At 40.9% G+C, this 27,985-nt stretch overlaps 2 protein-coding genes across 3 annotated transcripts in view; one reads left to right on the top strand and one right to left on the bottom strand.

Annotated features, from left to right (window-relative positions):
- Positions 1–27,985, top strand: part of LOC139772856 (apoptosis-resistant E3 ubiquitin protein ligase 1) — a 62,584-nt gene that overhangs the window by 631 nt on the left and 33,968 nt on the right. The gene's annotated exons all lie outside the window — the stretch shown is intronic.
- On the bottom strand, positions 74–27,985 carry LOC139772859 (serine protease inhibitor dipetalogastin). 2 transcript variants are annotated; one of them, XM_071706830.1, is made up of 9 exons: positions 27,625–27,985; positions 6,384–6,500; positions 5,404–5,713; positions 4,889–5,032; positions 4,082–4,246; positions 3,725–3,892; positions 3,460–3,582; positions 2,790–2,966; positions 74–1,483 (listed from the first exon to the last, which is right to left on the bottom strand). In XM_071706830.1, exons 1-9 carry the CDS (start codon positions 27,677–27,679, stop codon positions 1,252–1,254), a joined length of 1,491 nt encoding a protein of 496 aa, XP_071562931.1. In that variant the 5' UTR covers positions 27,680–27,985; the 3' UTR covers positions 74–1,251. The 2 variants fall into 2 exon arrangements, with proteins under 2 accessions (XP_071562931.1, XP_071562932.1); XM_071706831.1 differs by lacking the exon at positions 27,625–27,985 and adding an exon at positions 14,458–14,977.

Raw genomic sequence — 27,985 nt, 5'->3', positions numbered from 1 at the left:
GCTAATAAGCGAAGCGCGATGCTTATTGCTAGCGCAAAGTTCCTTTTTGCATTGGAAATTAAACTCAGGCAAATTATATCGGTATATGTATTAATTCTTGATACATGTACACTATTAATTGTGTCGCAATTACGGTCCGAACGTTAGATTCCGGGATCTTCCGTAGAAATTATCATAAATAAATAACATGTCATTTCCGATATGATTATTAATTATTACGCGTATAATTTATGCAGTTTTTATATCTTAAAATATACATATATGATTTATTATTGACATTGGAAAGCGTATACAGTGTTAGTGTCGATACAAAAGAAGGATTCTCGCATACTCGATAATAAATTAAGATTGCAGTGATAATAATTATAATAATAAACAAACACATCACATGTCGGGAGGGAGATGTAATAGCACAAATATTCCCCTAAAATAAGAATATACGTTCTGACGTAGTCATAATTAAAAACGACGGGCGTATCGTAAAAAAAAAAAATAAAATAAAAATAGAGAGACGGAATCGCGTCGTATGCAATGATTAAGGCTATAATAAATAATAAATGAGTCTATACCGTCAAGTGCGAAGGAAGGACTATATCCATACGCGACTGGCGACCCTTTCCCGATTAAAGAAGAAAAAGAAAAGAAAGATAGTTTCTTAGGAGTAATCTGGACGATATAATTTGTCACCTGTCATGCACAATATAACGGTTTTTGCGAATCGTAATTTCGCTGCGTGCGGGTGAGAATTCGCGAACGTCCGCGCGGCTGTCCGAGAAGGGATCGGCAATCGCGGTACTATTATCGTAGAAATATAGCAGTAACAATACGATAACAATCCGGACTGCGACTGGCAAGATGCTCGTTTTTTTTCTCCCCCGTGGAAAATCAGCGCGTTTCAAATCGGGGGACGATCGAATATCCGAAAAATCCACGTGAACGATTCTCTCTGTCACGCCGCGGCCGCGCTCGTCTCCGTCTAGAGTCGCGAACGTTTTACGCTCGTACAGCTCGAGTACTCGATCGATCGGAACGCATCGAATTTGCAGCTGGTTAATATGAGTCGAGCGAACTTAAATGCTACAGGACTCGTGACACATGACGAATCAATGTACGGTAATTGTCGCTTCTCAAATCTTCCTCGGGAGATGCGAGCCAAATTATCTCGTCGATCGATTTCCTTCTTCTTCTTTCTCTCTCTCTTTCTCTCTCTCTCTCTCTTTCTCTCGTATCACCGTGCCAGCTCGGTCGAGCTTAATAGAGATAATTTTTCGGCTCCTCCGTCGGCTGTCCGCACACTCCGTGATACTTTTTCGTGACGAGACTCCTGCTACGGCAGTTTTCGATCTCCAGGAAGCACTCGTTGCTGTACGTCATGCCGTCGGTGCCGCAAACCGGGTCGTAATAAGGCGGACAGATCTTCTGGCAGCCGCGAAACAGGAAACCCTGAACACACCTCTTCATAGGTACGACGTATACGTGTTTCCTGGAATCAAGATATTTTTTTTCTCTGTTTGAAAACCGTGATATTATTAAAGTAAAGAACTGAATTATTTTACTTAGGAAGTAATTAGATCGTTCAAGGAGGCAACACCGATTTCGATTAGTATTTATGTCACGCAAGCCTGTATATACAGCCAGCAATTTTTAAGCATTAGGGTTTGTTGGGCACGAATATACGTATATCGGGTAAACGTGCAATTAGAAATGGGCACGTTAGAAAGCGATCGAGAATAGAAAATGACTCCTTTGGGAAAATGGGCCGCGCGATCAAGACATCGACAATTTCTACTTTCGAGATTGCGCGCGATTGTGTTCAATTCACCTTCCCGAAGTAGGATACTTTCCTTTCGCGTATTTGAACAGCAGGTTCAAAAACGCTCCTGCTGGTATGCGGCGCGATACAAGTGGTTTATTATTTCCATAAAGAAGATGTAATGGAACGGCTCTCTGACTGAATCACTCACGGACTTTCATCGGACACGCACGCGATACCGGCTCGGATTAACCGTTTTCTCGAGGACCAGTTTCTTAGGCAATCTTCTCTTCCTCGGATGTATTTCAATGGCGCGATCGGGCGTAATGAAAGTCTATGGAAAGTATTATATCGGGAAGAAGCACGATCGCGGTCACCGGAATTATATGCGCGGCACGAAACGCGCCGCTCTCTGGCTCTCTAGCCGCTTCTGAATAAATAGAATAATTGAATTCGAATAATTAGCCTTCTTACTTCCAACAAGGTAATGAAATTATTCCAGGGCAGTTTTTCTCTATTAAACCAGAATGAAAATTATACGCTTGAAATTAAAATAACGTGACCAAATTATTCTGAAGTAATTTAATTAATTACTTTCCTTGAGAAATAGAAAACTTGTGTAAATTCTCTTTTAAAAGAAAATTAATTTTTAAAGCGTTTATTTTATCTTACAACTTTATCTACAATTAACGGGAGAATTTCTAGTAGAATCTAAATATTTTGTAAGATGAAGTAACGACTTTTAATGCCTTTATCAAAACAATATTTGTGTTTATTGCTTGTTTTCCTTTCTCCCTATCGCCACAATTAGCAACGATTTAATTTATTTGTTATTGTATATTATTTGATAAAAGCTGCTACAGAAAAAAAGAGAAAGCTTAATAAGAGCTAGTTCACTCATGCAATTATGCACTTCTCGAGACTCCTCCGAGAATTAGTCTGGGATTAATTTATTAAAAGTTCCCCTGGCGCACTTCTCGCGAACAAAAGCGCTACGCTTCAGTAAAACATGCAAACATGAAGTTTTGTGGCTTACCCGCAATTGTCCCTCTTCATCTCGCACTCGTTACGATAAAGCTTGTTATCGGAGCCGCAAACAAACTGACGTTCCCCGCTGCAAATCTGGTTGCAAAGCGCGGTGGTGCGACAGTGTTGTGCCGGAACTTGAACCACCCTCTGGCCGCAAGTCTCACGTTGCAGATGGCAGAGGGACCTGAATGCATACGAGTGCACACATGACACATCCGTAAACACTGGAGGAGGAACGATCCGTAGCCGCTATTTAATCGTTTAACTTTATTATTGCTGTTATAACACGTTGCGTTCAGTTGGACTTGTTCTTAATCTCGAAAAAAATGTTACAGTTCGAATGTTTTGATTTTAACCCGTGGAAATTTATTATTGCATCCCAAATATAATCGGAAATAATTTTATCGTGGATTTCAGTAATGTTCGACTAAGTGCGAACGGACGGATGTACATTTATATACCGGCAAAATCTCGAAAATTTTAATTGATAAACATTAATTTATCTCGCTCGAGTCACAATCAGAACTGGGTATCAGAAGAGAAGAAGTTCGGAAAACAGCCTGAGGTCTCCTCAAACGGGTCGGTCTATCGAACGATCCTTTCGAGGTGCAGGCGCCCTTAAAATTTAAAATCTTCGGCAACGGACGTTCTGGAATCCGAATAATGCTCTTAATCACCGATAAACGTTGCCATCGCTTCCACAAACTGGTTCCTCGGGTACTTCGGCGCAGTCTTCGGGGCAGTGTTCGATCTCTTTCAAGGTCGTGCACTCGCCAACATGAGCCATTTGGATGCCCTTTCTAAAACACATAAAAAATCAGGGAAGATTAATTTATCGTTGATGAATCAATATCTATAGAATTCACGATAGAATATTTGCTATTTTTAAATTTGACGGGAGGGTAAATTTGTCAATATTCCTTTGAAATAAATACAACTTACAAGCAAACCGCTACGTTCAAATGGCACTGATTTGGATAAGTATTCGCGTCGCTACCGCAAACCGGATCCACTTCGCTTCCGCACCTCTGCTGCTGCTTCATGCATTTCGTTAGCCGGGATCGACACTTCTCAAAGTCTACTACCGTTATCTTTCTTCTTGCATGTTGCCTGTTGATTAACACTTCGTTAAAGACTCACGTTTGGCGATCAGTTATTCGTAACAAGAAAATAAGCAATTTGAAATTTTTTGGAAAAAAAAAACACAAGTTGTGTAGGTAATTACTTGTTTCCTACGGTATCAATTTAATAAAAATATATATATTTATAATTTGCATATAGTAGGTGATAGATACGCACCCGCAGTTTAGCATTTGCATCTCACACTCGTTCCTGTATATATTTCCGTCCGATCCGCAAACCGATACTTCGGACTCGTTTTTGCAGTCCAAGGGACACGCGTTGCTTCCGGATGTCCGTTCCCGAGATACGCAGAACGACATTGGTACTTCGAAGACGTGCTTGCTAAAAAGCACAGTCTGATAAATATCGTCAGAGCTTAATGAAATCTTTGCGTCGGATAAAACCACAACGAGATTTGCATGCTAAAACGCAGTTAAATAGGATTACAAAATTCATCAGTCAGTTGTCCAATTTCAGATATCGAGAGAAAAAAGTTGTTAACTTGACTGAATGCGTTCAAGTGATTATAATTTTTTTATTTGAAATATTTAAGTATTTAAATTAAATACGACATATTAAATCTAACATGACGTAATTTGACTTAAATATCTTGACTTAAATATTTCAATTTAAAAAAATGGTAATTAATTGAACGCATTTAGTCAGGTTAACAACTTTTTTTTCTCAGTGTAGGTCGCGCAGTTGCTTCGCATTCTAACAAATCTAATATTTAGACCAAAATCCTGGTGAAAAGAGGCGAAGGATGAAATGACTCGAGTGTTCTTCAAGTTAGGCAAGGGGTTATAACGAAGAGTACAGGGGAGCAATTCATGAATGATTAAGTGCGCACAAGGAGTAACAGGGGAAAGGAACAGAGGAGATAGGGCATGTTATATACGAGAGCTCGCGAGAATTTTGTTAGAAGAGCCTGCATGGACGATCCCAGTTGTATGTTGAATTCGTCGAGGACGAATTGTCGCTTACCCGCAATTCTTCGCCCGCATTTTGCAGGTGTTCGAGTACAAAATGCCGTCGCTACCGCAGGCAGGCTTAGCACCACGCCAACACGATTCACGACAATGTCTTGTGGTCTGGCAGTGCTTCTTGTTCGTACGCACGACGCCTTGGCTGCGAACCGGAAAAAGTCAAAATCGTTTTGCGGCCAGGCTAGTTTTATGTTAAACTCAGAGAATAAACTCTCCTTCCCACAGAATAATACGCGTTTTACGTTTTACGAGCAGAGACAACTGCGTCTATAGTGAATTATAGTATTTATAAAGCCAGTAATTTTTTTCATGCGGAAAATGGGAGAAATAATAAGTGAGTTGTAGATATAAACATAATCAACGAATACATATTATAACGAACCTAACTTTATCGCGCGAAAAAGAAATTCTCGGTGGACAAATGCGAGACAGAGATTAAGCTGTTGAGCATGGTTTTCGTAATTTCGAACATTCCCGATTAACAGTAATTGCCGAGGCCGACCTTCGACGTACCCGCAAGTAAGCAGCTTCATCTGACACGTGGACTTGTAGACGTTTCCGTCGCTTCCGCAAACCGGTCCGTCGAGCGGCGCGTAATCGCACGAGACCGGACAGTTCTCCCTGTGGGCCGAAATATTGTTGCAAGGCCCGAGATGAGACAGCTCGATTCCGACCCGGCAGATCTCCACCCTGAGCATGCACTTGTTCAGGTAGGTACGCCCATCGGTGCCGCATACCGGATCTTGATCGCCCGGACAGCGATGCTCGCACTTGCTACCGGATGACCTCAGGCAAGCCGTCTTCTCCGTGGCCACGGTAACGCCTAAATGAGCGTACGACGGCGAAATAATGAGATACGTAGCGTAGATAGATTTCGCGCGGTCATCAAGCGAAACGAGATCTCGGTGCTCGGTGTATATACGTACGACGTACGACCGGTACGACCTCGTCGTTCACGACGAACAAATCACCCGATACTCTAACGCGTAAATAGTTCGTTTCGACGCTCTAGGAAATCGCGATTCGTTTTGCAGCCATGTATAATTTATCGTGGCCATCTATTATACGAATGAACGGATCCTCGTTACCATAGGCTATCGGCGCGCCGGTATCGCGATAGAAAGAGAATACGATAGGAATCTCTTTATCGTGACCGTCCGCGGTCCGCGCCGTGAAGCACGGTAATATCGCATGAAGACCGGTGAATGAAGGTCGCGTTATTTCCGCGATTGTAATTGAAGCGCGCCCATCGCGTGGTTATATTTCTCGATAAACCGCTACTAATGGGTCTACGCGCGCTTATTCTTACTTTCTTACGTTCGTTTAATATACGAAACGGAATAACGAAATCATACAGATTTACTGTGATATAGGTATACATATCCAGCGACGAGTCGAGCGTCTCGGGAAGGGAGAAAAGACTGTAATCTCGATGCGAGCGAACTGGAACGTGTGTGCTACTATAATAACTATTATAATTAAAAGCGCCTTACCCTTTCCGCACATCTTCTTCCGCATTTCACACTGCGACGCGTATATGACACCGTCGCTGCCGCAAATGGGCTCGCCGCTCGGCGGACATATCCTGGGACACGCACCGGACACATAATCTGCGTGAAAAATTATGCAGATGTTAACGAGGATAACATATGCGTTGATAATGATTACATGTAAAGCATGATAATTATTCTTAATAATATCAATCGAACCGTTATCGAAGATAATTGTATCTTAATGGCATCGCATTACCATAAATAATCGCATTACCGTGAAATGTACATTGGTACGATCTTTCACTCAAATTGTTCGTCTTCCCACTCATTTAATAATCGTGTTCTACCGAGTACGCCCGAGTACTGTTAGAAAAGCGAAGTTTAAGCGTCAACGGTACTCTGATTAAAGAAGAAGAAAAAAGAGAGAAAAGAAAAAAAAAGTGTAATAACATTTACTGTTAGGTGCTTCGTTTTGTTATGCGCCATCACGGTAACCTCGCGCCATCACATACCTCGCGTATTAAGAGAGCGCCTATTATTGTAATGACATAATTGTAATAATAATAATGCTTAAGCATATATGTAACGCGGTCGGCATAGGGAGGAAGTAAAGTCAACAGCAAAAAATAAATACCTGCCTAAGTGGAGGAAGTGAGTCATACGCATGGTTTAACCATAATACGGAATACAACCAGGTTGTTCTCTCCGTGCGGGATCGCTCCCGCTTCTGACGAAACGATCGCTCGAATATCTCAGGATATTGCAGTCCATTGAACATAGGAAGTCCATTAAATAGCTGAACGCGGGAGAGCGCTCGCGGAAACGTTTAATACGCGATACATCGGATAAGATCGGCCTGGCACAATCACGCGGCGAGCTGATCGCGATGTGAGGCTTATGAAATGCATCACACGGTGTACTCAAGGTACACGTACGCATTCCTAGACGACAATCTCGAGGGCGGGGAGAATATTTATCGCATGTGGACGCGCGTAAAATCCACCGTCGCGTTGCAGTGGTTCTCGTTACGCTTCTCGATCGCGAGGCTTTATGGCCAGGTGTCATAAAAGCAAGGCGGGAGTCGTCTAGTCGTAGAGGCGTCTAGGCGCCTAGGTCACGCGGCAATATCGAAAGCTAGGCAAGTTACCGCGCCGGTGTCGTGGGTTTTTACAAGAAGTAAAGGCTGCTGTACATCACTGGTACATCGTCTTTCGCAATGTTACAATACGCGAGGGATGTGAAGCGGTATATTAAATCGTTACGGGGTATTCTGCATGAGCAGGGATACATAGGCTATATTGAGATGATATTTAAGGCCGGCGAGAGAAACGACGAGAGGAGAGGAGAAGAGAAGAGAGAGAGAGAGAGAGAAAGAGGAATATAACGTAATTTCCCGACAAGATCTCTCTCGTCGTCGCTCTTTTTGGCCATAGCGTTTATCCGCAAGAAGATTCTCTGTCGAAACCTTAATTACTTCCGGTTGACCGTCCGAGGCAGATATCTGCCGTGTGCAGGTCTGCGCGCCGCCGCCGGTCTCGGTCCAGCGAGCGTCGGGTCAACAGCACACGGGATTTACGGCACTCGTTCCATACCGGATCGCATAATATAACAAATTATAAAATCGAACTTTACAGTTAGGGATGTACTGGACGTCCGAGGGCGCGGTTACCATCGGTTTCGTCGTGTATCGAAGAAACGCATCGAGGCGCGTTTTATTACGCCTTACGATCCTCCGATCGAAGTGGGTTTAACGCATTATTTTTATTAATCTCGCAAATTGCGCTGTAATCGGCAACCGGATCGGCCCCGTCCTTCCCACTTAAAAGAGTGTTTGCACCAAATTTGCACGAAAACCGGCATCTTCGATAAAGAGAAACGAGCAAACTTTTTTGCCGCCCTGTCGTTTTTTTGACCTCCTTCGGTAAAATGTACGTGGCCCGATAACTGGCCGAAACAGGATTCTTTGCGTTCCGTGGGAAATCAGGACACACCGGCTGCACATAGCGTACGCCACGCGGACAGGCGTAAAGCAGGTTTACGAGCAACTGTATAATTACGCTGATTATAATTTATCGATCGGTCCAGAACCGCTTAATGACTCGCGCCATCGTATATCAACATCTTGAGTCGCGATATCTAAATTGACTTCGTCGCGGGTGTCAAGGGTGGTTTCCTGAAAGATGTCGTCTCTCGAAGAGCCGAAAGAGTATTACTCTACGCATTTACAGACGTTCTTTCGATTGTACAACGCGCACCGGCGAAATCGATCGTACCGCACTGCCCTGTAACCCGCTCTATCTATCGATCACTCGCCTTTTTAGTTGCATCGCGGTCGCTTGATGCGCCGCACTCACCTCTCTTCATCATTTTCACTATATACTGCGCGAGATGGAATAATAATTAAAAAGAAACAATTTCCATCACGAGATGTTTCGCACGCGTAATGAACTTTAAAACGACGTTACGTTCCTCATATACGCTTATGTAATTATCCTTGGCACAAAACGATAATTGTTTTAATCGCTCGCATGACTTCGACGAATATTCACTCTTTTCCTTTGCAATAATTGAAGGGTGCTGTAAACTTTTCGAAAAAGGATTACAATTATTTGAATCATTTGAACAATTAATCAAAGTAAACAATTCTATTGGTAGTGAATGTAACCAAGTATTACAATCATCAGCATGTCGTTATTCATTCCATTGATGTTGTTAGGCGTATTAGTTTGACATGCTAATGATTGCTGTAGTGATTTGCACTTGTACACGAAACTGAAAAAAAAATCAACGCGCATAAAGATCGTTCCAATTAATTAGCGTATCGTTTCATAAGATGCTCAATGGTATAATTGGTGAGTTTTGCATACGAATCAATCTAAACGAAATAAACATATAAACCAATTAAATATAAATAAAAAACAGAAGGAAGATTGTATTTATTAAATTGTTGCGTCTCGCATTTGCGTGATGAACGACGTGATCTTTTCGCGCTGATCGCGCTGAAGAATTCGATCGGGGTCCGTTCGCAGACGACTAGACAAGTGGTTATCCGTCCCTCCCGACATGATTAAATGAATCAATTATACCAATAAGCAACCGACGTCTGGGTAAGCGGCGATCGGCGATTGGTGAACAATGCAGATCGAATTATAGGACCGTAGAAACTGCGGGTCGCGCGCGTGCATGCATGCGGTACGGTGCACAATGAATGCGCCCGGGCAGAGAAGGAAAGAGGAGGAGGAGAAGAAGAAAAGGAAGGAGGGACGAGAGAGGAAGGTATATGCGGGTCGGTGAACCGCGGCAAGGATGCACCGTCCGTCGGTCGGGTGGATGCTGCTCTTCGAATTTTTGTCCTCGAAACGAGAGCCCGTGGAAAGCACGGATGCGGCGGAATCGCGCGAGCACGACGTCGAGATCGATAACAGTTAATAAAGATCAGTTTAACGAACCGGAACAATTTCACATAGGAATACGAATGTGTATCGCTGCATATGCCGCGCGATATTTTATTTGAAAATAAAACGATTAATGCCAAGCGCCGTCTTTTGTTCCTCCCTCTCGTGCGGACTATCTTTGGCAAGAAGAGTTGAGAGATCAGCTGGTCAGATGCTGCTCTCGCGACAATCACGCGAAGCGTTTTCCAGTTCCAGAATCTCCTTTAATCGATTTTACTAATACGGGATTACTTTCTTCCCCTTGCTCTTTCGCTCCCTTCCCTCTGTTTGTCTTTCCCGTCAATCTCTTTTCGCTCGGAGCGACGGATTCGATTTCGCGGCCAGGATCGAGGAAAATCGGTCGCTCGGCGCGCGTGTGATGAATAGATCTTGTCGCGTCGCGAGAACCAGAAATAGAAGTGAAACCAGGCAAGACGAACAACACCGTGTGGATAATTGATGGCGGAACGATCGCGCATATTACGTGGCTACAAGTTTACGCAGTACGCGGTGTCCGAGTGTGCGTATATACTTGAATCGGGCTCGTGCCGGAGTTATATAGTATGCTAGTTTCCTCTCGCGATTCCTCGAGAATCCTTCGGCACGGGGCGTACTCGTTAGGACGCGTGACAAATTAGAGGAAGCACTTGTTGTGCCTCACGGCGACCGGCCAGTCGGCTAAATAGATATTATACAATTTTTAACGGCACAGTTACCAGGCGTGCCGTTAACCCCGTATAGCGAAGCTATTTCGCCAGAAGTTAAATCTATCGTTAGAGAAATCTCTTCTTCTCTTTCTCCACCTCCTCCCCATCGACTCATCGAGACTTTACGATTATTAAACCACCGGCGTGACAAGATAATCGTCCGGTTAAACGCTCCCTTCCGACAGCAATGTGCGTCACAGTCAAAGTTATCGCTACGCTATCTTGTTAAGTAATTCTTAACATTGCGCTGTTCACTTGGAAGCGCTCGGCTCGTTAGCTTGCAATTTCTGTTACTTACTACGCGATGCGAGAAAGTTCCCTTTGGCGGAATAAGCCGTAGTCACTTTACACGCGAGGAGCAAAATCGACACAGTCCGAGTATAAATTATTCAATGTCCGGCACTATTGTCATTGAATACGATTCGAAACGCTGATATGCGTAGGCTTTTCACGTTCTATTACATTGATCGATGATGTTGTTGGAATGGCGAAGTGCATTGTCCACAAAGCCTATAAATCCATTTAACCGATCGTGTTTTGTATTTCATAACATTTTATGTATTTCACATGAAATCAATATATTGGGTCAAATTATATTATCTCTCGATTATTTTCGATGCCTGATCCATTAATTTCTTTAGATCTTCTATTAGTATTTAAATATAATATATTTTACAATTAATCGTGACTTTCCAGCGTTGCCATAGTACGATTAATTTCCATATCAATCTTTAACGACCGTGTTTATATACTCTCGCAACGATAGAGCGATCTTCGTGGGTAAATCAATGATAGCATGATGATTCAATGATGCACATCTTCGCGATAGTATATCAGTCATTATAACCGGTTTGCATAACATCAGTTACGATAACGTGCGTGGTCGCGATATGACTACATAAATATTGACGCGAAGAGTATACAAACGGAAGTTTCTGGCGAATGTAGACATCGTATTGTTTCGCGAGAAGCCAAATTGCGATACTTGTTAAATTACGGTACTTTCTAATTATTACAGATTATAGTCCTCTTCTGGTGTGTTCTCGTCTATCGGTTAATTGAAACTTTTGTCTCCGTCTTATTCTCTCATTGTCAGTAATAGGAGCATCTCGCGTCAATTACGTCCACCATCGATCTAAAGATGCTTGAGGATCGTCACGCTTCCGGCTACGATTCCGACCGATCTTTCGGCATGTCTTGGCGTAATTACGCGCTCTCGAGACGCGCTATCGCCAATCTGTTCCCCGTGAGAGTGCCTCATAAATCATTTGCAATCGATAGCGTCAAAATCGCGGGAGCTCGTGCTCGGATCGGACAGTTCCGTGCGCGTAGCGGCAAACACATTGGGTTGGCCGATCACCCCGGCCCGGTCGGTCGTCGCTGCCGCGCTCTTTATCGCTGCGAAACGATCTCGTCTTCCTCATAGCATTGTCCCGTAACACGTCCGCGCGGTGTTGCATTAACGAGGCCTCGCCTCGCCTCGCCTTACCTCTCCGCATGGAGATGCACTGGGAACGATGTAATTACGGACAAAATTATTTTACCTCCTTTTCATGAATGAACCAGATCGATGACTAAAAACATGTAGCTCCCATTGAAAATTTTAACTTTGCATCATAACATTTGAGATTCATTGGAAATTCAAGGAATTTCGAGGACCCAATCTAGATGGTGCAAGAAATAAATTTGGTTTATTTAGAAACCCACCTTTTTTAGTCGATTCTATCGAAATAAAAATGTTCCCTGTGCTGATTTATTTTATGTACTTATACCCTGTAATTACACGTGACCGATGGGAACGCAACGGTGCGTTGTTGATCGCAAGATCAGACTCTCGTATACGTCACATCTTCAAGGGATGCTTGATTTTTACTACCAGCATTTCTCCGGTATCTCTGCGAAACGATCTCGGTTTCCTCATAGTATCTGTATTGTATCTGTCTCTCTTTTCCCCTCCCTCTCTCTCTCTCTCTCACACACACACACACACTCTCTCGCGTACACATCGTAGAACTGGCCTTAAGGAGGCTTAAAGCTAGATTATTTGAAATGACGATGGCATGCGGCAGCACTCGCATGATTTATCGACTTTGCGGCACGTGACGAGAACTGCATCGTTCCTAGCGTACATAGGCTGATCGGAAGCGTAGACTCTTCGGAGACTTTGAGATACTAGTCGAGTGCTACGATTTGCTATAAGTAAATAAGGATAACAATCTTTAACGAAGTATCGATATTTCGCTGATTGACTATAACAGAATTATTCGTATGATATAATTCAATTATTTCCTCAACTCTAATCTAACATGCCTTGCATCATACGTAAACAGATGCGACGAATTACATACGTGTAATCCTTATTTTACAGAAAGGAGGAATATAATATAACAAATTTAATTATTAATTAGAGAAATTGATTAATAATTTAATTTTATTGATGAGATGAATATTGAGAACTGCCACATGCAAAGAATTTATTATTTTTATTAGTCTCACATTTGTTATTACGTATACTCATTCAATATTGATATCATTGATCTTGATTATTAAAAGTCAACGATGAATCTAACGTTATATCACAGGATGACAATGCAATTTGAAGCGAGTTGAAAGAACGCCGCGATTATTTGGCCAACAGGATTTTCGAGACCGAAGCAGAAGTTACGAATACACACCGATCGGCAACGCGCACGCGGTACCGGTTCACCGCGATCTGTTATAACTGTATACGAGCCGATATCGTATTTCAACGCGTGACAAAAAACTAATTAAATTGCGGGATACGGCCGACTGGACACTCACGTGCGAGGATAAAGGAGCGGGTGTCCTGCTCGATCTATTTCCCGCGACTATATATGCTTCCCAAAGAGAGGTCGAGAGCTCGAAAAATAAAAATATTAGCGATATTTGCATATAACTCGAATGTACCCCAGCGCGGCACTCACGTAGAAATATCGTAATTATCCGTTGATTAATCCATGGACCTGTGTGTATTAAGTAAGGGGAACTATTTAATACGTTAATCGAAAAATGAATCTATCAAAGAAAGCGGATGAATAATGGAATAAAAGTAATGATGGATGTTAAACACATCCCAAGCTATGTGGCTATCGATTTGTTACGCGTCTTTATTTCGATCTTTATTTCGCTCCGATCGAAAGGCGTGCTATCAGAACTATAGTATACGCACGACGTTGATATCCGACGTTCTTATCGTAACAGATCTACAGTGCAAACGCGCGGATAGCTTGCATATCGTTATCTTGAAAGTACACATCTATTTAGTACATCACAACGAAAGTTAACGCTCGGGGATATTGAGCGGCGGTAATTTGCAGGTAAGACGCTAATTACAGTCCGTGTCTAAAATAAAGCATTGAGCAACATCAATGTTAAGTCCCCGTCGTTCTTGCCAATTACATCTGATATTCACGCCTCGTCGTCGACGAACAAGCGCGACCTGATCCGTATCTAAAGAGATCTTGAATTCCAGGGAAACAGATGTCGGAGTATCGCGCGGAATTCGTTACTGTTTTGATCCCCGGATGGGAACTTTAGAATGCTAATTTACTATGCTTTCGACGTATTGAACTCTTGGAGTAATTTATTTACAAGCAGGTTCCAGCGCACGGCGATGTAAAAGAGAAGCAGTCTTTTTGTGCGTTGCATCGTCAGTCGCGTGCACCGTCAGTTTTCCCGGTAAACGATTTCCGGCTCGAGCGAGGCTTCAATTGGACATTCGCTTCGAAGCCAATTAGATTTGTGCTATCTTATGAAAAGCTGAAAAGACGCAAATAAGAGCAGAGAGGCTGGGGCGAACGGAAGCATAATAAATGTGGAATAAAAGGAAGGGCCACTAATTACGCGAATTAATCGAACGACCCCCTTTTCGCGGCGCTCGCTCTCGAGGAGAGCCACTCTCGTTCCACTTACGTGCTTATACCCTATCCCCGGCTTATCCTTCTGTACACAAGGGACGCGTGGTCCAGGTGGCCCTACGCATACACGCGCAGATCAGCACAAGAACCGCGCCGATATGTGTGCCGTCGTTGATCATCAAGCACGACGAGCAGCGCGGCGCGGCGGCGCGGCGCGCGGCGAGTCTCAATTTAAGTGGACGGAGTCGTAAGCAGTCGTAAGTGGAGTACTGGGACGAAAAACTGCCTCCCCGGATCGGCTCGCGTTGAACGATCTTCCATACGTGCATGCGTGCGTGTACGTTCGCATGCACACGAGCGATTCCGATCCGTTAGATCGGAGAAACCTTCGACCGGCCACTACGACACAACGACGGAGAGGCGTCGCGCTACTTCCTCCTCTGTCCATATATGCGGCAGTAACCGGCCCTCTTTTTATCCTTCGCCGGCGTGAAAATTGCGGTACGCACATTCGCGCCTTTTTCCGCGCACGACCGCCCACCGCGCGGAACGCAACTGCGTCTCGATAATTCACTGCGTTACGTCTCACGATGTCTCGTGATATATCTCATCGCGTCGCGTCGGCCGCGCCCGATTATGTCACTTGATATGCACAATACGTTTGATCCCCGGGTGGGAACTTTAGAATGCTAATCCACTATGCTTTCGACGTATTCGACGGACTCTCTTCGGGTAATTTATTTACAAGCAGTTAACAGAGATAATTTTAATTGAGTATCACATGGTCACAACTCCCGAAAGCGATAGATTTTTCGTGGACAATTCGTTGCGATTCTACGTATTAGGTAACTTCTATGAAGCTGTATGAATACGAGAAAAGTTGTAAAACCGTGGTACGACTATATAATTTCATACATGAAATTTTTGTAGAATATTAATACATCGAGACACACAAGAATGTGAAATTACCTCCGGTACTAAAGTTTAAAGTTACGACCGAAGATTCTGAAGCTAAAGTCTCCATCACCTTTTGTGTCAGTCATTTTAGCGGTTGACACAATATTTCTGTTCAGTTTTATTTTCTATATATACGAGTAACATCGCATGCCGCGAGCCAGATGACGCTTCCCAGCTTCTTATTTGCCGAGTGAGGTGTCAATAAGATGATAACGTCACAATGCGATCTCTAGATATTTGCCATTCAAAAGATAATTACACGCTACGCTTGTTTACCACTGCTTTTAATGTGAAGCAAATGGCACATGTTTTAATTTGTACCTTGTTATTACCGCAAACAAAGTGGAAAGTAAATCGTGTATTATTGCATATGTACCTATGTGCTATGTGTTAAACAGATCGTATGTCGTACATATATTTATTAGCAAAGGTCAATGAAAGTTGCTATTCACTATAATTCAATTTGTAATTCATATCAGAACATAAAATACAATTTTATTTTATATGCCATTATTTTCAAGGAGATGGTTTAAATCTTAATTAAAGAAAAAAGATATTTTATTTTTTACATTTGCCTCATTGATCGGCAATGTTTTGATCCCACACTTGTCTACACCGATCTCGCGAAAACCTTTAAAATAATTAAACTAGGTATGGTCCTTTTCTCAAGAAAGCCGGAAGTGAAAGGGCTGACGGAATACGCGAATTATACCCGCGAGTATATACATGTGCTGTGCTTGTAAACGGTAGACAAGCTAGCAGATTTCGATTTTCATTATCCAGCCGTGGGCTTTGATAACGCAATTGAATCTCCAGCGGCTCTCGTACACTTTCATCGGCGACGGAGGGATTATGACCTCGGGCGTTTAACACGAAACGATATATATCTCCAACGGTGTACGGCCGGCTAAATTTATCGCCATCGCGCACGAAGGTGTACTTCACGCTGTGTTATACGGCGAAAGGGCCGCGAGTTTTCGCGCGGGTTCTTTGCGCGCATCGCGAAGAAGGTAATCTTGCGCTACTCCGGAAGTATTCAACGCGGATTAGTTTACCGGTCGGTGACAGCGGCAAAAATCGTAGACGCAACAAAGTGCACGTTAAATCGCGTACCCCCGACCGTTCGAAGCGTGTACCTACGATAGCGCGTTTACCGGGATGAATTATGTTTTCATTTCACCGCGGCGCGGCGGAACATGCTTGGAGGAACTATTCTGGTAAGTGACACGTTGGCTCCGGAATTCCTTGAACAAATTTGAATAACGGGAGTACAATAGCGATAGGCAGCGCGTATGTAACCGCACAAAGAAGTATTTCAACAAGCTCTCTGTCTTGCGGATTCCTCCGACCTTTCGTTACGAATTCTTAATGAGATCACAATTCTGATCAACGCAAAGGAATCTAAGTATATCACAGAAAAGAAGGAGAAGGCGAAGCGGAATGCGGATTTGCGTGTGTAGTTTTATTACATCGTAAACCGTCAGATAAGATTAAATTTCTTAAGAAGATTGTTGCAATAGTCTGCCGCGCGATAATAGATAACAAAGTAATTAAGAGGGTTTTCTGTGCTTCCTTGTTTTATATACCAACGGCATTTAATCCTTCAAGTACATTATAATAATGTAATAATGCAATAATTTATGCGACATTATGACGCTTTCACTTTTATCTATTATTTCTCAGCAAGCAAGCAAGCAAGCTTTTAATAAAATTGATACAATGTTTTTAATTATCATTACTAATTAATTTTTTATTACGTGGTAAATACGAAAATTTTGCAAATCTCACCGTTTACGTAGCTACTGATGATTGTGTAAACATTAAATCGCCCCTACTCAATGAGTATAAGATTCATAATGATGACCTCGGCCCTTAATTAGTAGCCTGCCAATTGCCATTGATTGCTGCGAGAGGATAGATCGCCGGCGTTTAGTGCGTTTAATGATTGTTTTACGGAGAATATATCCCGACGTTAACCTCGACCTTTATACCTTCTCGCTTCACCGTGACTTACAGCAGCGATCTTCAATCATGCAAAATGACGTTTCATCGATGAAACGCGGAATGGAAGCGAAAGTCATTGATAATTTTAGTCTCGCGATACAGCCTCCTTTCAGGCTTTATTAACTGTTTCATTAATCTCAAGTTGTCTCGAAAAGAATCGAGGCGCAGTTATCTTTTGAAATCTTTTAACTATCGTTTCATCGGTTGTCTTGATGAAACCACCGATGCAGCTCGAGTGAAAGCTTTCGCTATTTGATCCGACAGAGGTAGATCCAATCGCGATGACTTCCGTACCCTCGCCGAGAGGAAACACGAAAGTGACCTCGACCTTACCTCCATACCTACTTAAGTCTAGGTCAGGGTTTCCACTGTCTTCCGACTGTGGAGGAACGATTATGCAGCTTCATTAGCCTGAGGAAACTATCTCGCAGTCGTCTGCGCGAACTACGGGAATCTAATGGCTTATTACGCGAGCTCCATGATTAATCATCCGTTTCTCTTCCTAAGAATCTTCCCGTCAGCTTTCTCATCCGCACGATTTCTCGAGCAGCCTGTCTCGCTTCTGCATTTCTAACAAGCAATCTCAAGATATAATATTGCGAAGAATATCGTCGGAGCATACATACGTAAATCATCGTGCTTTAATTAAAACTGTTGCTCGTTGTCGTTAAAAGCTTTCGATCGCGGACGCATTGAACAGTCGGGACTAAGTAATCGAAACAATGGTGTGGTATATATTTACTATAATCATTAAAATCATTGGTACTCAACTTTGATCACGAATAAATCAAGTATCGTTGTGCTATGAAAAAATATGAAAAATCAAAGAGGGAGGAAAAGATACGGATTCCACGGACAACTCTTAAAATGCAAATTTTCCGTGGAATTATTTGAAGTTACTGTAATTTGAATTGCACGCGGAATTTGCACCGCGTTATGTATAAAATATTTGGGACGTGGCGTAGTGTCATAAAGTTAGAAGATCATATCGCGAAACTCGTACAAAAACGCGAAGAAACCTGGATGTTATTAGTGAAATAATTCACTAACACAGAATGCTACCGCTGAGTGCTGAATCCTTTGATGTCGATCCGTCAAAGCAAATATACGCAATTTGCAAGAGAGAAAGATGCAAATACTCGGGTATGAAAGCTCCTGCGATAAAATGCAAATTATATTGCAATCTCGTGTTTCAAATACTGCGCTTAGAATTATTTGTCCATATATATTGCAACGATAACGTATGGTTTATCAAAAATTTGCGTATTTCAAACTGATGTAGACTTTCCTGAATAATACGAAGTGAAATGTAGAAGAAACTATTTTCAAGTAAAGACATTTAACATGTATTTAAATATTCTTATATCTGAAGATTGTTCGAACATATATGACTTCATATATATATATATATATATATATATATAATAGTTTATACTTCGTTATTTAATTTTTACTTTGCGAACCGTCAGTTACAGTCTATCAAATACATTATTCGCGATTTGCATGCAAATAAGTGAACGTACGTATCGTTGATATGACGAGATGCTAGATTGCAGAATTATTATAGCTCGCTTGAAGTGCGCTCGTTATTACATGTAACACATGCAGTAATGTTCAAAAATGTCGTTAGCTGCACAAAATATCGCTATCACACATCATTCTCTATATTTTTTGCGCGATATACTTATTTGACATTCATGAGAACACATTCACTGGGTCTCCGGGTCAGCAAAGTAAGTCAAGCATCGACTCGTAAGATGAATCGACCACAATAACGGTGTTTAAAGCCTGACCCGAGACGATCGAAAGAGTCAATCGTCTGACTCACCAACTGGCTCGATCCCTAATGACCGTATGTCGATCGTCAGTCAATGGCATGGTTCGAGGTAAAATTGATTATAAAACGGGCGCAATTGTTTCTTATTTAATTAAGTATATAGTTCTTTACCGTAAAATAATTATAGTATTCCAATGTTAGACCGAAATATCAATCATCTGATTAATGAACGAAACTGAATGGAATTATCCGAATCGAGATTAGCGTTAATGTTTTAGGATGAGGACAGTCATTGATCGTATTTTATATGAGAGAGATCGATTAATCACTTTTCGAAGAATAATGGTCAGCAAATAAGAGATAATATACAAATTGTGCAAAAAGATTGAAAATTACGAAATAATTATATATATATATATATATCTATATATATATAATTTAAATCACATAAGAAGAGAAGATTACTTCTTTCATACATCTAATTGAAAGATGGACTACAGTTTTTCAATTCATTTAATATTGTATTTAAAAATTAAGGATTAAATAAAAGATCTATCGTATTCGCGAAACGTTAATAGAATGGAAGCTATAAACGCGAGATAGACCGTCATCTTTTATCCGGTGACGTTTAACATTGATGCTCAACATCATACTACGGTTATTGATGATTAACTAAAAGAAAGAGACAGAAAACGAGTCGAGCAGGTTGTCCTGTTAACAGACTAGTACAAATAGCTCGACGATAACGTTTAACGCGATATTATAACGATTCCGTCTCTGTAATTATATAATTGTGCATAATAACGATTCAATTATATCATTATAGAATCCTTTGACGGTATGACTAATGAATTATTTAAATAAATGATCAATTATATTCCTGCTTCTTCTAACTTTTTTCTTTCTTTCTCGATCGCAAGTGTAGACTCTATTAAGTGTAAACTCTATTAAGTATATTATACTTGTATACTTAATAGAGTTGATCTAGTAATTGGAAAAGTCAATATATTAAGTACTCGTGAAATCAATTTTATATCATATATAGCGCGCAACATTGTTGGACGTTGAACGTGTCATTGCAATTTACTCGTATTTACAATTCGAATCCACTAAATCCAGCCACTTTTCGACTATTGATTTACTTTAATCTTAATAACGCAAGAGTCGTGCTCAAGACGAGAATCTCCATTTCTAAAAATTTCAGTCGCGCGCGATTTATCATTATAATACAATGTAATAACGCAGAGATTCTGCATCACTTCTCGCACAAAACGGGTTTCCTTCAACTTCAATTGAGTGGTGCGTATCTATCATACAATCAGATAAATTGTATTAGAAGTGTTTTGCCCTAATATTGCTGTACTGCCACAAATAATTTGAAAGTAACGATGTCAAATATATTAAATATGCAAATAATGTTTAAATTAAAATATAGTTATTTGTTGCATTTGTTCCATTTGTAATAATCACGAAAGGTGTAAGATGACTTGCCGTTACTAGTCCCCATTGAAAAAGTTCTTACTACAATACCTGATACGGTCCATTAAATACAGCAGGAAGATTTATTGTCGTCTGAAAGAGATGATTATGCATTTCTATTCTAAAAATAATTGATGAAAATACAAGATCAGATATGACCTACAAACAGAGTGAATTTAATCTCTGAACAAGTTAAGTTTCTAATCGCTGTAGAATGACACGTGACCTAGTTTGCCGATAAATTAATGAATAATAATAATGTAGTTATTATTGTATTAAAGATATAATGGCAAGAGTCATAAGAATTCCAAGTCTTTGACGGCGTTTTGCGTGAAGTAACCAGTATCGTTGAATATTTTAGTAGGAAACTAGTTGTACATACACGAGGCAAAATAAAAATTGACAATGAACGAGGAACGTGACTGCGATGTATATGCCGTTTAATGAATAATTTACATTTTCTACGAGCTGCTTCACGTGCACAAATAGCGCCGACACGACAAGGAAACCGTTTCGATAGCATCGCTAGTGCGTGCTCCCAACTCCACTGGCGTATAAGTAAACGCCTTTCCACTTAGCATAACATACATTTACGAATCTTTACGGATGTTCATTTAACAGTCCGCTCAGTTCTTGCTCTTGGTCTTTACTGAGATTACGACTTTTAGCCATTACGTGTGACATGTATCGCTCATGCTCGCATCGAAACGGTTAAAGTAGGTACATATATATTTACTGAATATAAAAAAATTATAGACATTTTCACTCGAGGCAATCGAAGTAATGCCTTTCCGATTTATTCGTTATCTGTACTATGTAAATCTTATTACGAGAAACTATAGGCTGTATATCTTCTAAACATTTTCGAAAGTATGATAACTGTCGTTTCCTGAAAAACCAACTAGAGAACGGGTTGTGTGTAACATGAGAAAGAATAATATTCCCAATAATTAATAAAACGTATAAGAATATTTATCATAAAATAAATGTATAAACTGAGATATATGTATTTATTCATAACGCAGATTCGTCACGTCGTTTTGGCGTAGCTTATCTACAGGTATTGAGACCAATGATCCTATTATGGTGACTTAAAAAGATTTAAACAGGACGAATTTTCTCTGTTACACTCGTTGCAGCATTATGTATAAAGTTGGTCTGAGAATGTTATTGTACTTGTTATATATAAACATTTTGCTCGAGAAGGTACTAACGAACCATTCATTCAGCACTATAGGCAGCTAACTGCCTGGAGCTCGGCACTAAGTATATATATCGTCGATTTAATAATACAAATTACACCTCTGATTCGGCGATTAACCAGATATTCAATCAGGAGGCATGCTGTCGCAAATCATTTAACGGGTGCTTCGAGCACATGAATATGAAACAGTGAACAGTCAAACGAAATATAAAGGACACGTGACTTTTTCTCGTTTTCATAATACCCTTAATGTCAAAATTAATGTAAAATTGCGCCAAATGAATTTATGACCAACCGCTCTTCGGACTTTGAAGGCAACTGACCGTGCGAAGCTGACCGTTGAAAAACTTTATGGTCATTGAATCATTACATTATAGAATCTGCCACTAATTATAAATAATAAGCCGGATGTATCAATGACATTCAGTTTACACTTAATAACACGAAAATAGCTGATTACTGGTCCATGCAATTAACGATTACGGGACCCTCGCACTGATTGACACACGTCCAGCGTCGTCCCCCCCAGTTTTCCGTACGATCGTCATCACTATGTTCATAATTATCGGGGCACCTGAGCGCAACGTGTAATGAATTTATTATCAGGTCTGTTTTATGAACGAAACCGTCACGGCCGATCCTTCGTGCGGAACGCGAAGACGCGGCCCATATAATCATCTTGATGTCATGCGATCGGTGGGCTTGCCCATCCGTAAAAGACCGTACATTTAAGTGGACAGCAGGTGCATCTCGGTGTTGTTTAAATCACCTCCTTTAATGATAATCGTTATTTACTTCAACTCATCATTTACGTTCAGATTAGCTTTGACTAGTTAATAAAGTCTCTAAAAGTAAAACATTAAATTAAATAACATTATGCGATTAAATTTTTCAAACAAATAACATTAGCACCACGCGAATTGATGCATAAACACAACTCGATTTATTCTGTGATAACTTTTAAATATTATTTATTTAATAAAACGATGGCTATTTATTATTATTGTGTGTGTCAAGATTATGTCAATTATTTTTCAATATACCGTTGATTAAAAATTTATCTAATATGGAGATGCGCGTAGTAATTTAATTTTTTAATGCAAGGCAAAAAGGTAGAAATCTATAATAAATTGGAAAAGTGTGAAATATAATTTAATGTATAAGATAAGTCTCAGATGTAGTATAAGCAGTTTAAGGAAAAGAGAAGATACTATTGAGAGGATGATGAGAAATGATGGAGAGACCAGTAACTGCACGCAATGCCGTCAATAAACGTCAAGTTGAACTTTCACGATATTACTGAGCGTCGCATGAAATTACAGGAAATTGCAAACACTTAATTTCTAACTAGACAGATATCTGCGAGAGGGTTTTTTCATTAGTAAAGGAATGTGGAAAATGACGCAAGAAATGGACTTGCTCTACACTTATTTCAATAAAGAAGATATTTTAAAATTGATGTCATAATAAAATAAATGTTTAAATTTGCTTCGAGATTATGTTCAAAAATTAAAAAAAGAACTTTAGTTTGATATATTTTTCTATTCATGAAGAATAAAATTGTCATTTTGTCACTTATATAAACATGTAAAACTGCAATAATAACAGTAGCGGTGTTGTTGAATAATTTTTGAAGATGTTATACAAGGTTTCATGAGTAAAGATTTGCTAAGAGATTTATATTAGAGATTAGCTCGATTACAACTAGTTATTTTTTTTTACATTTGATCGAGTCCTGCTATAATGGATAGACTTAAAATGGTGACTCATGCTAAGACAATGACCGCCTCGGGACGATGAAAATAGTTTGCAATTTTCAAGGTGTGTGGGCCCGCGCATGCAACTGTCTCCCTCGGTCATTTCTGCTTCTCTCGTGCCTCGCTACAAATTGCACCGACAAGCGATCTAAGAACAAGGGAACTGCTCTCGTTGAAGAATTAAAATCTCATCAGACCTTCCAAAAGAGATAATACGCGCGTTGTTGCGAATAATTGTGAAAAAATGGAAAAATTAAGAAGTATAAACGCCGAATCATTTCGATGCTCTGAGTAGGAAAGTAATTTTGAAAATATCCTGCGGAGCAATTATGCAAATTATGTAATTGTATTTAATTATAATTATACCTAAATAGAATTATAATTCTTTAATGAGATTTCTCTCTCTTGTACAAAGGGAAGCATCTCGCCGAGCGAGTTGAAAGGGCTGACACATCGTTAGGGACTCTTTGTATCCGCGTTGAAACTCGTTCGCAGCTTAAGCATTCAAAGACCGCCAATCCCGGTAGTTACTCTTCATCCTGAGAGTTTCTCGCTACATCCGGAAGTAAAAATCCCACGATCCGTGACAAATATATTTTCGAGTTCCCTCTTTCAATTTCTCACGTCAGGATCCATAAATCCGACTTTACTCGCGTGTCGCGCGTTTATGCGTCGCTCGAACACGCACTCGCGTGATTTATCGTTACTGATGACTTAATGAAATTTGCGACGTCGTGAAGTGAGAATTGAGCACGTGATGGTGCGCGATTAGGAAGAAACGATCCCGTTTTATAGCGCTAGGCCGTGTAGGAAAGGAGAAACACGTACGTGTACGATCCGACACTTACGCTGATCGCAATAAATTATCGGCTATTAAATGCCCAGTAAAATCCAGCGTGTATTGTGTTAGTTGGAAAATAAACTGTGCTCCACGATGGCGATGGCATTGAAGATATAATCGTTGCAATGAATTCGTCGGTGATCATCGTAATTTATGTATACGCTTTATAACACGCGTTATTACCGTAGGAAATTCGTTATGTTCAGTTTCACTGTCGTCGATCTTAAAAGTTGCCTGTGGATTGAGGCGTCTGTACGGCTACGTTGAACAATATTATCTCATAATCTGACAGAATGTGAGAAGTAACTGTAATTCGTAGTCTAAATGATGACAGCTGTATACTTATCGCATACGAATCATTATTTAATGAAGAGATGATTTTGCCTAAATAAATAAATTTAGTCAACGGTACTCATAATTCATCAATCATCCTATATGATATAAATTAAAAGTTTTTTACCGTGATAATTTTATACGTGAAACAACCGATCGACAGAATAAAATGTATCGCAAAACGAAGAGATTATATTTCTTTTCGTTACGTACAATCTTTATCTTATAAATTTATCTTATAAAATTGTGATAATTAGCAGCGATTAAGGTCAATACGAAGTCCAATCGCGCAGTTTATAAGTCGTGCAATCGACCGCTCTAAACTATTTAATTACAGGATGAACTGCTGGCGATTAATTAATTAGGGGATTAATCGCGCGACACGCTCGATGACTCGCTCGATGGCGATACCATTATCGTTGCGGTATAAACTTGAACGAGGATACTTTCCGACTCGGCGGCAGTCGCGATGCATACCGGGCATCATTATAGACCGTGGGTCGGAAGTTCGTTACGACCGAGAGGTGTGGAGGTTTCGCTATCGTTAAGGGCACCGACGGAGTCTACTCGTTACTCGCGGATTCTCACGTGCGCTCGCGCGAATCCTTTTGCGCGCATCGCGCATCCCGTGGACTTCCAGACTCGTTCGTCGACGAGCAACGAGTTTTAGCCGACGATTAGCATACTTAATTAGGCGCGTCAGCCCCGCTAACTCATCGTTTTGCGCGTTATATGTGCCCGGTCGAACACCCGAGGCGACCTATACGGGGCCCTTTATCCACTCTCTCGCAGTAGCGTAACCGTCGCCCGGAACTACGACTGTGAAACCATAAAAGACTCATCACGTATTTCCCGGTTGCGCCGCGTGCATTCCGCCAGAGATAACGCCAGAGAAGAAATTGAGATGCAGCCTCGACGTTAGTTTATCTTATGGTTACAAACAGTCCTCATTTAGCGGTAGTATGGACGCAGCAACCGCTGCAAACTTCCGGAATTAAGTTAATCCCCGTAAAGCGATTGATTAGGAATTATTCATTAAGCAGAATAGCACGAAAAGAATAAGTACTGCATAATATTTCCTTGCATCGGTGTGCTCTCTTTCGATATACGGATCGAAGAGTATTCCACAAGCAATAAAGTTATACTACTTTACTACTACTGCTAGCGCGAGACGAGATTCTTTCTGATTACGGATTACGTCCATTCGCAGCATACATTTTCCAATTCGTTCAACGTTCAACTAACTGTAATTACGAGAAGTTTTTGCGCGGTATATATCCGGACAAAAGTCTAAGAGTACCGATGAAGTTACGCCACTGAACCACCACGTAAAAGGGCCATACAGCGAACGTAAATCGAGGAGTCGAGAGGAAGAGGAACGAGATCGGTCCCGTGAGTCGACTCGTGCACGAGGATGCGAGCGTGCGAGAGATTAAAACGAAAAACTCCTCCTCGCTCCTCTTCTTGCATTCCCCTTTTTTTCCTCCCTGAAAGAGCGTCGCATTTGGCTGTGGATGCCTAGGACGTTCTTTGCGGCGCGGCGGGTTCAATGGATGCCCCCCTATCGACACCCTTCGCCGCGAGGGAAAGGGAAAGGTGCGTAGTCAATACATACGCGCGTACGTGTATGAATTTCGGTGAACATCGTCATTAATTTACTTGTTGCTCCTCGTTGGCGCGTACGAAGAAACGGTTCCTTAATCACAGCCATACTCATGAACCGTAACTTCCGTGTATGTCAGAATAAACGGGAGATCTGAATTTCACACCTCGACACATTCCCAGCCAAATTTATAGCTATTTAGGCGTTCCCGCAATTTCTGTTTAATCCGTTCGTTTTTTCGGAAATATTGCGCGCTGACGTGTTACTTTCCTTTTTATTCCTTTTTATATACATCGATTTATAATTTTACAGACCAATTTTTTTGTTGAATAAAACAAAACCGTTAATGGTCAACTTTTGTTTGAATACGCTGAAAATAACATTATGTCGCATATCTGTGCTTGCCCATTCATAATTGTCCGAATATCTTTATTTAGAAAAATTTTAGTTAAGTTATAAATAAAGTTAAATTAATGAATCCCTAATAGAATGTATAAAATTATATGTCTATATATTATTCCGAAATTGATGTGAATTTGATTGTGAGTCCTGCTTGTCATGCAAAGTTGTTACTTCAATATTTCACGGTTTAAACTATTTCTAGTATCGATCCGATTCTAATGTTTTGCATGAATTTTAACATTATATCCATCATTTAAGCATTTGTGGCAGATCATTAACGAGAAGTTTACTCTCGATCGGCCGTTCCTCGTGGAGTAACGAATGGATTCGTCTGGTTGCGAATCTGGTTTTGTTCGCTTCTTAATTACTCATGCGTGAAGCGAGGATATCAAATAGTCATGGTAACGATGGTAACGAGTGCAAAAAGTGATGACAATGTAGATAGTTTTCCATTTTTTCGAAAATCGTTAAAGAAATGGAGATTGATACAAAAGAGAGAGACGACCCGTTATAAAGAAATTACATGAAATGCTTCTATCATTTTATTAATTCTTGAATGAAGAAAAAAGTTTAGCACAGCACAATTCAATACAGATCTGATTAAAACAATTTATAAAATAATCATTAAAAATATTATGTTATTTCAATGAATAGATAACGTGAGATCAGCTCATTTGAATTGCCTTCAAAATTAATTCGTCGTGATCGTTTCGTCCTTGTTATTTTTTAAATCCTAAGTAGGTAAGTAACGAGCGCGCACTTAGAATAATAACACGTCGAATGGCACTCAACATCCCACATTGCTTTCGAACGTAATTCCAACCATGCGGCACTCTCTCGGTACATCCCCAAAAGTGATACCGACCTTGAAGGCAGCCCAACAGGACGATCCCGAGGACGAGCGAAAGCTGACGACGCATTCTTCCAATACTATCACGATGTTGCCGATGTGACGACTTCACAAAACGATATCTTCGCACGGACGACGAATTCCTCCTGGAATCGCTCTGGCGGATGATTATCCTATTGCTGGGACCCTCGTCACTGAGGTCTTACGGGAGCAGAGCGGAGGTGGAGGAAGAAGAAGAAGAAGAAGAATAAGGAGACCGAGAGGATGCTCGAGGAAGAGCGTGCCGAAAGATTTCGCGAGGCCAGGAGAGGAGGAAGTGCCCTCTTCGACCTCTATCGTCCTTCGAGGTCCACGAACGACTGAGGCGCACGAAGCG

Source organism: Temnothorax nylanderi, unplaced genomic scaffold (genome assembly GCF_030848795.1).
Source record: "Temnothorax nylanderi isolate EJ_2023f unplaced genomic scaffold, tnyl_v1.0 TNYL_tig0054_pilon, whole genome shotgun sequence".
NCBI classification, from domain to species: Eukaryota; Metazoa; Arthropoda; class Insecta; order Hymenoptera; family Formicidae; genus Temnothorax; species Temnothorax nylanderi.
This window is presented reverse-complemented; position numbering and strand designations above follow the sequence as displayed.

Bases quoted from the DNA above. Each gene is read 5' to 3' on its own strand.
- LOC139772859 (XM_071706830.1), bottom strand. From the start codon at position 27,679: ATGCGTCGTCAGCTTTCGCTCGTCCTCGGGATCGTCCTGTTGGGCTGC. The intron at 5,714-6,383 runs GTAAGGCGCTTT...ACGCTCATTTAG, and splicing joins GAAGAAGATGTGCGGAAAGG to GCGTTACCGTGGCCACGGAG. The intron at 2,967-3,459 runs GTGATTAAGAGC...GTATGCATTCAG, and splicing joins AGCGATGGCAACGTTTATCG to GTCCCTCTGCCATCTGCAAC.